The sequence below is a fragment of the Coregonus clupeaformis genome, unplaced genomic scaffold, assembly GCF_020615455.1.
Source record: "Coregonus clupeaformis isolate EN_2021a unplaced genomic scaffold, ASM2061545v1 scaf0235, whole genome shotgun sequence".
In the NCBI taxonomy this organism is placed as follows: domain Eukaryota; kingdom Metazoa; phylum Chordata; class Actinopteri; order Salmoniformes; family Salmonidae; genus Coregonus; species Coregonus clupeaformis.
In genome coordinates, this window is record NW_025533690.1 from 106,642 (window position 1) to 123,401 (window position 16,760).

At 39.3% G+C, this 16,760-nt stretch overlaps 1 protein-coding gene across 1 annotated transcript in view; it reads right to left on the reverse strand.

Moving 5' to 3' along the window:
* abat (4-aminobutyrate aminotransferase) overlaps positions 1-16,760 on the reverse strand; it is a 90,545-nt gene that overhangs the window by 50,889 nt on the left and 22,896 nt on the right. The window contains exon 2 of the mRNA XM_045214328.1: positions 10,624-10,758. Coding sequence (XP_045070263.1) covers positions 10,624-10,693 — 70 coding nt within the window. The 5' untranslated portion in view covers positions 10,694-10,758. The remainder of the gene's footprint in view (positions 1-10,623; positions 10,759-16,760) is intronic.

The following is a 16,760-nucleotide window of genomic DNA, read 5'->3' on the forward strand; positions in this document are numbered from 1 at the left end:
ACTACTGTTCCTACTACCACTATAACCTCTATACTACTGTTCCTACTACCACATAACCTCTATACTACTGTTCCTACTACCACTATAACCTCTATACTATTCCTACTACCACTATAACCTCTATAACCTCTATACTACTGTTCCTACTACCACTATAACCTCTATACTACTGTTCCTACTACCACTATAACATCTATAACCTCTATACTACTGTTACTACACATAACCTCTATAACCTCTATACTACTGTTCCTACTACCACATAACCTCTATACTACTGTTCCTACTACCACTATAACCTCTATACTACTGTTCCTACTACCTCTATAACCCTATACTACTGTTCCTACTACAAAACCATAACCTCTATACTACTGTTCCTACTACCACTATACCTATAACCTCTATACTACTGTTCCTACTACCACTATAACCTCTATACACTGTTCCTACTACCACTATAACCTATAACCTCTATATACTGTTCCTACTACCACTATAACCTCTATACCAACCTCTATACTACTGTTCCTACTACCACTATAACTCTATACTACTGTTCCTACTACCACTATAACCTCTATACTACTGTTCCTACTACCACTATAACCTCTATACTACTGTTCCTACTACCACTATAACCTCTATAACCTCTATACTACGTTCCTACTACCACTATAACCTCTATACTACTGTTCCTACTACCACTATAACCTCTATACTACTGTTCCTACTACCACTATAACCTCTATACTACTGTTCCTACTACCACTATAACCTCTATACTACTGTTCCTACTACCACTATAACCTCTATACTACTGCTCCTACTACCACTATAACCTCTATACTACTGTTCCTACTACCACTATAACCTCTATACTACTGTTCCTACTACCACTATAACCTCTATACTACTGTTCCTACTACCACTATAACCTCTATAACCTCTATACTACTGTTCCTACTACCACTATAACCTCTATAACCTCTATACTACTGTTCCTACTACCACTATAACCTCTATACTACTGTTCCTACTACCACTATAACCCTATACTACTGTTCCTACTACCACTATAACCCTATACTACTGTTCCTACTACCACTATAACCCTATACTACTGTTCCTACTACCACTATAACCTCTATACTACTGTTCCTACTACCACATAACCTCTATACTACTGTTCCTACTACCATATAACCCTATACTACTGTTCCTATACCACATAACCTCTATACTACTGTTCCTACTACCTCTATAACCTCTATACTACTGTTCCTACTACCACTATAACCTCTATACTACTGTTCCTACTACCACTATAACCTCTATACTATGTTCCTACTACCACTATAACCCTATACTACTGTTCCTACTACCTCTATAACCTCTATACTACTGTTCCTACTACCTCTATAACCTCTATACTACTGTTCCTACTACCACTATAACCTCTATAACCTCTATACTACTGTTCCTACTACCTCTATAACCTCTATACTACTGTTCCTACTACCTCTATAACCTCTATACTACTGTTCCTACTACCACTATAACCTCTATAACCTCTATACTACTGTTCCTACTACCACTATAACCTCTATAACCTCTATACTACTGTTCCTACTACCACTATAACCTCTATAACCTCTATACTACTGTTCCTACTACCACTATAACCTCTATACTACTGTTCCTACTACCACTATAACCTCTATACTACTGTTCCTACTACCACTATAACCTCTATAACCTCTATACTACTGTTCCTACTACCACTATAACCTCTATACTACTGTTCCTACTACCACTATAACCTCTATACTACTGTTCCTACTACCACTATAACCTCTATACTACTGTTCCTACTACCACTATAACCTCTATACTACTGTTCCTACTACCACTATAACCTCTATACTACTGTTCCTACTACCACTATAACCTCTATAACCTCTATACTACTGTTCCTACTACCACTATAACCTCTATAACCTCTATACTACTGTTCCTACTACCACTATAACCTCTATACTACTGTTCCTACTACCTCTATAACCTCTATACTACTGTTCCTACTACCACTATAACCTCTATACTACTGTTCCTACTACCACAAACCCCTAACACTTTACTACACATAACCTCTATACTACTGTTCCATACCTATACACTGTTCCTTCTAACTATAACCTCATACACTGTTCCTACTACCACAACTATAACCTCTATACTACTGTTCCTACTACCACTATAACCTCATAACCTCTATACTACTGTTCCTACTACCACTATAACCTCTATACTACTGTTCCTACTACCACTATAACCTCTATACTACTGTTCCTACTACCACTATAACCTCTATACTACTGTTCCTACTACCACTATAACCTCTATACTACTGTTCCTACTACCACTATAACCTCTATAACCTCTATACTACTGTTCCTACTACCACTATAACCCTATAACCTCTATACATCTACTACCACAAACCATACTACTGTTCCTATACCACTATAACCTCTATAACCTATACTACTGTTCCTACTACCACTATAACCTCTATACTACTGTTGCTACTACCACTATAACCTCTATACTACTGTTCCTACTACCACTATAACCTCTATACTACTGTTCCTACTACCACTATAACCTCTACACTACTTTCCTACTACCACTATAACCTCATACTACTGTTCCTACTACCACATAACCCTATAACCTCTATACTACTGTTCCTACTACCACATAACCCTATACACTGCTCCTACACCACAAACCCTATACTACTGTTCCTACTACCACTATAACCTCTATACTACTGTTCCATACCACTATAACCTCTATACTACTGTTCCTACTACCACTATAACCTCTATACTACTGTTCCTACTACCACTATAACCTCTATACTACTGTTCCTACTACCACTATAACCTCTATACTACTGTTCCTACTACCACTATAATCTATATACTGTTCTATACCACATAACATAATCAACTAGTTCCTACACCACTATAACCATCTATATATGTTCCTACTACCACTATAACCTCTATAACCTCTATACTACTGTTCCTATACCACTATAACCCATAACCCTATACTATGTTCCTACTACCACTATAACCTCTATACTATGTTCCTATACCACTATAACCCTATACTACTGTTCCTACTACCACTATAACCCTATAACCTATACTACTGTTTATACCACTATAACCCTATAACCTCTATACACTGTTCCTACTACCTCTATAACCTCTATAATGTTCCATACCTCTATAACCCTATACTACTGTTCCTACTACCACTAAACCCATAACCTCTATACTACTGTTCCTACTACCACTATAACCTCTATACTACTGTTCCATATCATAACCCCATACTACGTTCCTACTACCACTATAACCTCTATAACCTCATACTACTTCCTACTACCATATAACCTATAACTGTTCCTACTACCTCTATAACCTCTATACTACTGTTCCTATACCACTATAACCTCTATAACCTCTATACTACTGTTCCTACTACCACTATAACCTCTATAACCTCTATATATGTTCCTAACCCTATAACCTCATACAACACACTATAACCTCTATACACTGTTTCTACTACCACTATAACCTCTATACTACTGTTTACTACCACAAACCTCTATACTATGTTCCTATACCACATAACCCAACTATGTTCCTACTACTCTATAACCTCATACTACGTTCCTACTACCACATAACCTCTATACTACTGTTCCTACTACCACATAACCTCAACTACGTTCCTATACCTCAAACCTCATACACTGTTCCTACTACCAAAACTCAAAGTTCCTACTACCAATAACCTCTATATATGTTCCTACTACACTATAACCCATACTACTGTTCTACTACCACTATAACCTCTATACTACTGTTCCTACTACCACTATAACCTCTATAACCTCTATATACTGTTCCTACTACCACTATAACCTCTATACTATGCCCCTACTACCTCATAACCCTATAACCTCTATACTATGTTCTATACCACTATAACCTATACTATGCTCCTACTACCACTATAACTATACTACTGTTTACTACCACTATAACCCATAACCTCATATACGTTCCTATACCACATAACATAACCTCTATACTACTGTTCCTACTACACTATAACCATACTACTGTTCCTACTACCACTATAACCTCTATACTACTGTTCCTATACCACTATAACCTCTATACTACTGTTCCTACTACCTCTATAACCTCTATATACTGTTTCTATACCACTATAACCTATACTACTGTTCCTATACACTATAACCCCTATACTACTGTTCCTACTACCACTATAACCTCTATATACTGTTCTACTACCACATAACCTCATAACCTCTATATAGCCTACTACCACTATAACCCATAACCTCTATATAGTTCCTACTACCACTATAACCAAATTAACACTATAACTCTATACTACTGTTCCTACTACCACTATAACCTCTATACTACGTTCCTACTAATAACCTCATACTATTCCTACTACCAAAACCCTATACACTGTTCCTACTACCACTATAACCTCTATAACCACTACACTATAACCCCTATAACCTCATAATTCCTACTAACTATAACCTCTATATACTGTTCCTACTACCATCTATAACCATAAGTTCCTACTACCACTATAACCCCTATAACCCTATACTATGCTCCTACTACCACTATAACCCTATAAGTTCCTACTACCACTATAACCTATAACTCTATAATTCCTACTACACATAACCTCTATACAACTGTTCCTACTACACTATAACCTCTATACTACTGTTCCTACTACCACTATAACTCTATATACTGTCCTACTACCACATAACCTATACTACTGCCCCCCTACTACCTCTATAACCTCTATAACTCTATACTACTGTTCCTACTAACTATAACCTCTATAATCCTATACCTCTATAACCCTATACTACGTTCCTACTACACTATAACCTATAACCTCTATATACTGTTCCTACTACCACTATAACCTATAACCTCTATATACTGTTCCTATACCACTATAACCTCTATACTACTGTTCCTACTACCACTATAACCTCTATACTATGTTCCTACTACCACTATAACCTCTATACTACTGTTCCTACTACCTCTATAACCCTATACTACTGTTCTACAACACTATAACCTCTATACTACTGTTCCTACTACCACTATAACCTCTATACTATGTTCCTACTAACACTATAACCTTATACACTGTTCCTATACCACTATAACCCTATACCTCTATATACGTTCCTACTACACATAACCTCTATAACCTCTATACTACTGTTCCTACTACCACTATAACCTCTATACTATGTTCCTACTACACATAACCTCTATAAGTTTACTACCACTATAACCTCTATACTACTGTTCCTACTACCACTATAACCCTATATATGTTCCTACTACCACTATAACCTCTATACACGTTCCTACTACACTATAACCTCTATATACTGTTCCAATCTATAACCTCATAACCATACACTGTTCTATACCACAAACCTCTATAACCTCTATACTATGTTCCTACTACCACTATAACTTATACTATGTTCCTACACCAATAACCCCTATAACCTCTATATACTGCTCCTACTACCACTATAACTTATACTACTGTTCTATACCATATAACCTCTATACTATGTTCCTACTACCACTAAACCTCTATAACCTCTATACTAGTTCCTATACCACTATAACCCTATAACCTCTATACTACGTTCCTACTACCACTATAACCTCTATACTACTGCTCCTACTACCACATAATCTATATACTGTTCCATACCACTATAAATACTAGTTCCTAACACATAACCTATACTACTGTTCTACTACCACTATAACCCATAACCTATACTATGTTCCTATACCACTAAACCTATACTACTGTTCTAAACTAAACCTCTAACACGTCCTACACCCATAACCCCTATACTATGTTTCTATACCACTATAACCTCTATATACTGTTCCTCTACCACTATAACCTCTATAACCTCTATACTACTGTTCCCACTACACAAACCTCTATACTACGTTTCTACTACCACTATAACCTCTATACTACTGTTCCTACTACCACTATAACCTCTATACTACTGTTCCTACTACCACATAACCCTATACTACTGTACTACACTATAACCTCTATATACTGTTCCACACTCAAACCATAACCTCATACTACTGTTCACTACCAAACCTCTATAACCTCTAACTACTGTTCCTACTACCCCTAAACTATAACCTCTATACTATGCTCCTACTACCACTATAACCTCTATAACCTCTATATACTGTTCCTACTACCACTATAACCTCTACACTACTGTTCCTACTACCTCTATAACCTCTATACACGTTCCTACTACCAAACTATAACCTCTATACACGTTCCACTACCACTATAACCTCTAATCCTACTACACTATAACCTCTATACTACTGTTCCTACTACCTCTATAACCTCTAACTACTGTTCCTACTACCACTATAACCTCTATACTACTGTTCCTACTACCACTATAACCCATAACCTCTATACTACTGTTCCTACTACCACTATAACCTCTATACTACTGTTCCTACTACCACTATAACCTCTAAACCTCTATACTACTGTTCCTACTACCACTATAACCTCTATAACCTCTATACTACTGTTCCTACAATAACCCTATAACCTCTATACTATGTTCCTACTACCACTATAACCTCTATACTACTGTTCCTACTACCACTATAACCTCTATACTACTGTTCCACTACCACTATAACCTCTATACTACTGTTCCTACTACCACTATAACCTCTATACTACTGTTCCTACTACCACTATAACCTCTATACTACTGCTCCTACTACCACTATAACCTCTATACTACTGTTCCTACTACCTCTATAACCTCTATACTACTGTTCCTACTACCACTATAACCTCTATAACCTCTATACTACTGTTCCTACTACCACTATAACCTCTATACTACTGTTCCTACTACCACTATAACCTCTAACTACTGTTCCTACTACCACTATAACCTCATACTACTTTCCTACTACCACTATAACCTCTATAACCTCTATACTACTGTTCCTACTACCACTATAACCTCTATAACCTCTATACTACTGTTCCTACTACCACTATAACCTCTATACTACTGTTCCTACTACCTCTATAACCTCTATACTACTGTTCCTACTACCACTATAACCTCTATACTACTGTTCCTACTACCACTATAACCTCTATACTACTGTTCCTACTACCACTATAACCTCTATACTACTGTTCCTACTACACTATAACCTCTATACTACTTTCCACTACCACTATAACCTCTATAACCTCTATACTACAGTTCCACTACCACTATAACCTCTATACTACTGTTCCTAACCTCTATAACCTCTATACTACTGTTCCTACTACCACTATAACCTCTATAACCTCTAGACTACTGTTCCTACTACCACTATAACCTCTATACTACTGTTCCTACTACCACTATAACCTCTATACTACTGTTCCTACTACCACTATAACTCATACTACTGTTCCTACTACCACTATAACCCTATAACCTCTATACTACTGTTCTACTACCACTATAACCTCTATACTACTGTTCCTACTACCACTATAACCCTATATACTGTTCCTACTACCACTATAACCTCTATACTACTGTTCCTACTACCACATAACCCTATATATTATACCACTATAACCTCATAACCTCTATACTACTGTTCCTACTACACACCATAACCTCTATACTACTGTTCCTACTACCACTATAACCTCTATACTACTGTTCCTACTACCACTATAACCTCTATACTACTGTTCCTACTACCACTATAACCCTATACTACTGCTCCTACTACCTCTATAACCTCTATACTACTGTTCTACTACCACTATAACCTCTATACTACTGTTCCTACTACCACTATAACCTCTATACTACTGTTCCTACTACCACTATAACCTCTATACTACTGTTCCTACAACCACTAAACCATACTACTGTTCCTATACCACTAAACCCAAACCTCTATACTACTGTTCCTACTACCCACTATAACCTCTATACTACTGTTCCTACTACCACTATAACCTCTAAACCCTATACTACTTTCCTACTACCACTATAACCTCTATAACTCTATACTACTGTTCCTACTACCTCTATAACCTCTATACTACTGTTCCTACTACCTCTATAACCTCTATACTACTGTTCCTACTACCACTATAACCTCTATACTACTGTTCCTACTACCACATAACTCAACACTGTTCCACTACCACTATAACCTCTACACTACTGTTCCTACAACCACTATAACCTCTACACTACTGTTCCTACTACCTCTATAACCTCTATACTACTGTTCCTACTACCACTATAACATCTATAACCTCTACACTACTGTTCCTACAACCACTATAACCTCTATACTACTGTTCCTACTACCTCTATAACCTCTACACTACTGTTCCTACTACCACTATAACCCAACCAACTACTGTTCCTACTACCTCTATAACCCATAACCTCTATACTACTGTTCCTACTACCACTATAACCTCTATACTACTGTTCCTACTACCACTATAACCTCTATACTACTGTTCCTACTACCACTATAACCTCTATACTACTGTTCCTACTACCACTATAACCTCTATACTACTGTTCCTACTACCACTATAACCTCTATACTACTGTTCCTACTACCACTATAACCTCTATACTACTGTTCCTACTACCACACTCTATAACCTCTATACTACTGTTCCTACTACCACTATAACCTCTATAACCTCTATACTACTGTTCCTACTACCTCTATAACCTCTATACTACTGTTCCTACTACCACTATAACCTCTATAACCTCTATACTACTGTTCCTACTACCACTATAACCTCTATAACCTCTATACTACTGTTCCTACTACCTCTATAACCTCTATAACCTCTATACTACTGTTCCTACTACCACTATAACCTCTAACACTCACACCACTATAACCTCTATACTACTGTTCCTACTACCACTATAACCTCTATACTACTGTTCCACTACCACTATAACCTCTATACTACTGTTCCTACTACCTCTATAACCTCTATACTACTGTTCGTACTACCTCTATAACCTCTATACTACTGTTCCTACTACCACTATAACCTCTATACTACTGTTCATACTACCTATATAACCTCTATAACCTCTATACTAATGTTCCTACTACCACTATAACCTCTATACTACTGTTCCTCCTACCATTATAACTTCTACACTACTGTTCCTACTACACCTATAATCTCTATAACCTCTATACTACTGTTCCTATTACCTCTATAACCTATATACTACTGTTCCTACTACCACTATAACCTCTATAACCTCTATAGTACTGTTCGTACTACCACTATAACCTCTATAACCTCTATACTACTGTTCCTACTACCACTATAACCTCTATAACCTATATACTACTGTTCCTACTACCACTATAACCACTATAACCTCTATACTACTGTTCCTACTACCTCTATAACCTCTACACTACTGTTCCTACTACCACTATAACCTCAAACCTCTATACTACTGTTCCTACTACCACAAACCTCTAAACCTCTATACTACTGTTCCTACTACCACTATAACCTCTATACTACTGTTCCTACTACCACTATAACCTCTAAACCTCTATACTACTGTTCCTACTACCACTATAACCTCTATACTACTGTTCCTACTACCACTATAACCTCTATACTACTGTTCCTACTACCACAAACCTCTATAACCTATACTACTGTTCCTACTACCACTATAACCTCTATAACCTCTATACTACTGTTCCTACTACCACTATAACCTCTATAACCATACTGTTCCTACTACCACTATAACCTCTATACTACTGTTCCTACTACCACTATAACCTCTATACTACTGTTCCTACTACCACTATAACCTCAACACCCTATAACCTCTATACTACTGTTCCTACTACCACTATAACCTCTATACTACTGTTCCTACTACCACTAAACCTCTATACTACTGTTCCTACTACCACTATAACCTCTATACTACTGTTCCTACTACACTATAACCTCTATACTACTGTTCCTACTACCACTATAACCTCTAACTACTGTTCCTACTACCACTATAACCTCTATACTACTGTTCCTACTACCACTATAACCTCTAACACGTTCCACTACCACTATAACCTCTATACTACTGTTCCCACTACCACTATAACCTCTATAACCTCTATACTACTGTTCCTACTACCACTATAACCTCTATACTACTGTTCCTACTACCTCTATAATACTGTTCCTACTACCACTATATCCTCTATACTACTGTTCCTACTACCACTATAACCTCTACACTACTGTTCCTATTACCACTATAACCTCTCTACTACTGTTCCCACTACCTCTATATGTGTGTGTGTGCGTGTGTACCCGGTGCAGTGAGCCTGAGGTTTTGCTGGAGGGAGAGGGCCAGCTGCCTGCTGAGCAGAGAGGACGCCATGACTCGGAACAACAGAACGAGGTAGAGAGAGGGAAGGAGAGAAAGCAGTCCTCAACACCTGCCACCTGGAAGAAGGAGGGACAGAGGTACATGTAAATCAGAAGGAGAGAGAGAGAGAGAGGAGAGAGAGAGAGAGAGAGAGAGAGAGAGAGAGAGAGAGGAGGAGAGAGAGAGAGAGAGGAGAGAGAGAGAGAGAGAGAGAGAGGAGAGAGAGAGAGAGGAGAGAGCGAGAGAGAGCAGGGGAGAGAGAGAGAGAGCGAGCAAGAGAGAGAGAGTGTGAGAGAGAGAGCGAGAGAGAGAGAGAGTAAGCGAGAGAGAAAGAGCGAGAGAGAGAGTGTGAGAGAGAGAGAGCGTGAGAGAGAAGAGAGAGAGAGAGCAGAGAGAGAGAGAGAGAGAGAGAGAGAGAGAGAGAGGAGAGAGAGAGAGAGAGAGAGAGAGAGAGAGAGCGAGAGAGAGAGACAGGAGAGAGAGAGGAGAGAGAGAGGGAGAGAGAGAGAGAGAAGAGAGAGAGAGAGGAGAGAGAGAGCGAGAGAAGAGTTGAGAAGAGAGGGGGAGAGAGAGAGAGTAGAGAGAGAGAGAGGAGAGAGAAAGAGAGGAGAGAGAGGAAGAGAGAGAGAGAGGAGAAAGAGAGAGAGGGTGAGAGAGAGAGCGAGAGAGAGAGAGTAAGCGAGAGAGAGAGAGCGAGAGAGTGGGAGGGAGAGAGAGAGAGAGAGACAGCGAGAGAGAGAGCGGGAGAGAGAGAGAGCGGGAGCGAGAGAGAGCGAGAGAGAGCGAGCAAGAGAGAGAGTGTGAGAGAGAGAGCGAGAGAGAGAGAGTAAGCGAGAGAGAAAGAGCGAGAGAGAGAGTGTGAGAGAGAGAGCGAGAGAGAGAGAGTAAGCGAGAGAGAGAGAGCGAGAGAGTGGGAGAGAGAGAGAGAGAGAGAGACAGCGAGAGAGAGAGCGGGAGAGAGAGAGCGGGAGCGAGAGACAGCGAGAGAGAGAGAGAGAGACAGCGAGAGACAGCGAGAGAGAGAGAGAGAGACAGCGAGATAGCACTAAGACATAGGTATAGTATAGATACAGTACAGTTATTATATAGTATAGATACAGTACAGTTATTATATAGTATAGATACAGTATAGGTATAGACACAGGTAGACATGGTTTAAGAGGTACAGTTCTCAGAGCAGTGGTTTAAAGTGAGCATTCATCCTACAGCACCACAACAAGTCTGACAGACAGTGTCTGGGGTCAAGATAACTGAAAGGCATCTGAGGACAACACTAACTGTCTCATTCCATCTGCACTACACAGACCCTGATGTAGACAGATGACCGAAACTCTGGTGCATCCATACAGTACTGTCATGTTGGCAGATTTCCATTTACATTTACGTCATTTAGCAGACACTCGTATCCAGAGCAACTTACAGTTAGTGCATACATTATTTGATATTTTTCATACTGGCCCCCCGTGGGAATCGAACCCACAACCCTGGCGTTGCAAACACCATGCTCTACCAACTGACTATGTCAACTATAATGAGGGATAGAGGAGGAGAGAGGAAGACAGAGAGACTAAGAGATGAAGAAGAAAAGAAGGGAAACGATGATGTCAGTACGTAACATCTCCCCTCTGCTCTGATTATGTGGTTCTGGGACTGGCTCTTTGTGTGTGTGTGTGTGTGTGTGTGTGTGTCCTCCACTCTTATGTAATCCGGGTAGCAGAAGCAGGGAAATTCCAGACAGAAGCAACAGTCTTCTGAGGAGAAGAGAGACCCCTACCCACCACATCTCCTCCTCTCTCTCTCTCTCTCTCTCTCTCTCTCTCTCCCCCCCTCTCTCCTCCCCCCTCCCCCCCCCCCCCTCCTCTCTCTCTCCCCCCCTCTCTCTCTCCCCCTCTCTCTTTATTTCTCTCTCTATCACACAGGCACACACCTCCCCCTCATAGACCTCTCTTTTGTCCTCTCTTCCCAGACTCCTCTCTGACTGGATAGAACTGGTTTTGAGACCGAGTTATACAAGGCTACATATCACCATAAGCACCAGAGAGAGAGAGCGGAGAGAGAGGAGAGAGGAGTAGAGTTAAACTAGTCATATAGTCATACAGTCAAAGTCATATAGTCATACAGTCCCAGTCATAAAGTCCCAGTCATAGTCATATAGTCCTAGTCATATAGTCCCAGTCAAATAGTCATACAGTCCCAGTCATACAGTCCCAGTCATATAGTCATACAGTCCCAGTCAAATAGTCCCAGTCATATAGTTTTAGTCATATAGTCCCAGTCAAATAGTCATATAGTCCCAGTAATAAAGTCCCAGTCATATAGTCATACAGTCCCAGTCATATAGTCCCAGTCATATAGTCCCAGTCATAGTCCCAGTCATAGTCATATAGTCCCAGTCATATAGTTTTAGTCATATAGTCATATAGTCCCAGTCATATAGTCCCAGTCATATAGTCATATAGTCCCAGTCATATAGTCCCAGTCATAGTAGTCATATAGTCCCAGTCATATAGTCCCAGTCATATAGTCCCAGTCAAATAGTCATATAGTCCCAGTCATATAGTCCCAGTCATATAGTCCCAGTCATATAGTCATATAGTCCCAGTCATATAGTCCCAGTTATATAGTTATATAGTCCCAGTCATATAGTCATATAGTCCCAGTCATATAGTCCCAGTTATATAGTTATATAGTCCCAGTCATATAGTCATATAGTCCCAGTCATATAGTCATATAGTCCCAGTCATATAGTCCCAGTCATATAGTCATATAGTCCCAGTCATATACAGTGGGGAAAAAAAGTATTTAGTCAGCCACCAATTGTGCAAGTTCTCCCACTTAAAAAGATGAGAGAGGCCTGTAATTTTCATCATAGGTACACGTCAACTATGACAGACAAAATTAGAAAAAAAAATCCAGAAAATCACATTGTAGGATTTTTAATGAATTTATTGGCATATGATGGTGGAAAATAAGTATTTGGTCAATAACAAAAGTTTCTCAATACTTTGTTATATACCCTTTGTTGGCAATGACACAGGTCAAACGTTTTCTGTAAGTCTTCACAAGGTTTTCACACACTGTTGCTGGTATTTTGGCCCATTCCTCCATGCAGATCTCCTCTAGAGCAGTGATGTTTTGGGGCTGTCGCTGGGCAACACAGACTTTCAACTCCCTCCAAAGATTTTCTATGGGGGTTGAGATCTGGAGACTGGCTAGGCCACTCCAGGACCTTGAAATGCTTCTTACGAAGCCACTCCTTCGTTGCCCGGGCGGTGTGTTTGGGATCATTGTCATGCTGAAAGACCCAGCCACGTTTCATCTTCAATGCCCTTGCTGATGGAAGGAGGGTTTCACTCAAAATCTCACGATACATGGCCCCATTCATTCTTTCCTTTACACGGATCAGTCGTCCTGGTCCCTTTGCAGAAAAACAGCCCCAAAGCATGATGTTTCCAACCCCATGCTTCACAGTAGGTATGGTGTTCTTTTTGGATGCAACTCAGCATTCTTTGTCCTCCAAACATGACGAGTTGAGTTTTTACCAAAAAGTAATATTTTGGTTTCATCTGACCATATGACATTCTCCCAATCCTCTTCTGGATCATCCAAATGCACTTCAGACGGGCCTGGACATGTACTGGCTTAAGCAGGGGGACACGTCTCGCACTGCAGGATTTGAGTCCCTGGCGGCGTAGGTGTTACTGATGGTTGGCTTTGTTACTTTGGTCCCAGCTCTCAGCAGGTCATTCACTAGGTCCCCCGTGTGGTTCTGGGATTTTTGCTCACCGTTCTTGTGATCATTTTGACCCCACGGGGTGAGATCTTGCATGGAGCCCCCAGATCGAGGGAGATTATCAGTGGTCTTGTATGTCTTCCATTTCCTAATAATTGCTCCCACAGTTGATTTCTTCAAACCAAGCTGCTTACCTGTTGCAGATTCAGTCTTCCCAGCCTGGTGCAGGTCTACAATTTTGTTTTTGGTGTCCTTTGACAGCTCTTTGGTCTTGGCCATTGTGAAGTTTGGAGTGTGACTGTTTGAGGTTGTGGACAGGTGTCTTTTATACTGATAACAAGTTCAAACAGGTGCCATTAATATAGGTAACGAGTGGAGGACAGAGGAGCCTCTTAAAGAAGAAGTTACAGGTCTGTGAGAGCCAGAAATCTTGCTTGTTTGTAGGTGACCAAATACTTATTTTCCACCATAATTTGCAAATAAATTCATTAAAAATCCTACAATGGGATTTTTCTGGATTTTTTTTCTCAATTTGTCTGTCATAGTTGACGTGTACCTATGATGAAAATTACAGGCCTCTCTCATCTTTTTAAGTGGGAGAACTTGCACAATTGGTGGCTGACTAAATACTTTTTTGCCCCACTGTAGTCCCAATCATATAGTCATATAGTCCCAGTCATATAGTCCCAATCATATAGTCCCAGTCATATAGTCCCAGTCATATAGTCCCAGTCATATAGTCATATAGTCCCAGTCATATAGTCATATAGTCCCAGTCATATAGTCCCAGTCATATAGTCATATAGTCCCAGTCATATAGTCCCAGTCATATAGTCCCAGTCATATAGTCCCAGTCATATAGATTTATAGTCCCAGTCATATAGTCCCAGTCATATAGTCCCAGTCAAATACTAATATAGTCCCAGTCAAATAGTCATATAGTCCCAGTCATATAGTCATATAGTCATATAGTTCCAGTCATATAGTCCCAGTCAAATAGTAATATAGTCCCTGTAAAATAGTCATATAGTCCCAGTCAAATAGTAATATAGTCCCAGTCAAATAGTCATATAGTCCTAGTCATATAGTCCCAGTCATATAGTCCCAGTCATATAGTAATATAGTCCCTGTCATATAGTCATATAGTCATATAGTTCCAGTCATATAGTCCCAGTCAAATAGTAATATAGTCCCTGTAAAATAGTCATATAGTCCCAGTCAAATAGTAATATAGTCCCAGTCAAATAGTCATATAGTCCTAGTCATATAGTCCCAGTCATATAGTCCCAGTCATATAGTAATATAGTCCCTGTAAAATAGTAATATAGTCCCAGTCAAATAGTCATAGTCCCAGTCATATAGTCCCAGTCGAAAAGTCATATAGTCCCAGTCATATAGTCCCAGTCAAATAGTCATATAGTCATATAGTCCCAGTCAAATAGTAATATAGTCCCAGTCAAATAGTAATATAGTCCCAGTCAAATAGTCATATAGTCCCAGTCATATAGTCCCAGTCATATAGTCATATAGTCCCAGTCAAATAGTCATATAGTCCCAATCAAATAGTTATATAGTCCCAGTCATATAGTCATATAGTCCCAGTCAAATAGTCATATAGTCATATAGTCCCAGTCATATAGTCATATAGTCCCAGTCAAATAGTAATATAGTCCCAGTCAAATAGTAATATAGTCCCAGTCAAATAGTCATATAGTCCCAGTCATATAGTCATATAGTCCCAGTCATATAGTCCCAGTCATATAGTCATATAGTCCCAGTCATATAGTCATATAGTCCCAGTCAAATAGTCATATAGTCCCTGTAAAATAGTCATATAGTCCCAGTCAAATAGTAATATAGTCCCAGTCAAATAGTCATATAGTCCCAGTCATAAAGTCCCAGTCATATAGTCATACAGTCCCAGTCAAATAGTCATATAGTCCCAGTCAAATAGTCATATAGTCCCAGTCATGTAGTCATATAGTCCCAGTCATATAGTCCCAGTCATATAGTCCCAGTCATATAGTAATATAGTCCCTGTCATATAGTCCCAGTCATATAGTCCCAGTCATATAGTCACATAGTCATATAGTCCCAGTCATATAGTCATATAGTCCCAGTCAAATAGTAATATAGTCCCAGTCAAATAGTAATATAGTCCCAGTCAAATAGTCATATAGTCCCAGTCATATAGTCATATAGTCATATAGTCCCAGTCATATAGTCCCAGTCATATAGTCATATAGTCCCAGTCATATAGTCATATAGTCCCAGTCAAATAGTCATATAGTCCCTGTAAAATAGTCATATAGTCCCAGTCAAATTGTAATATAGTCCCAGTCAAAT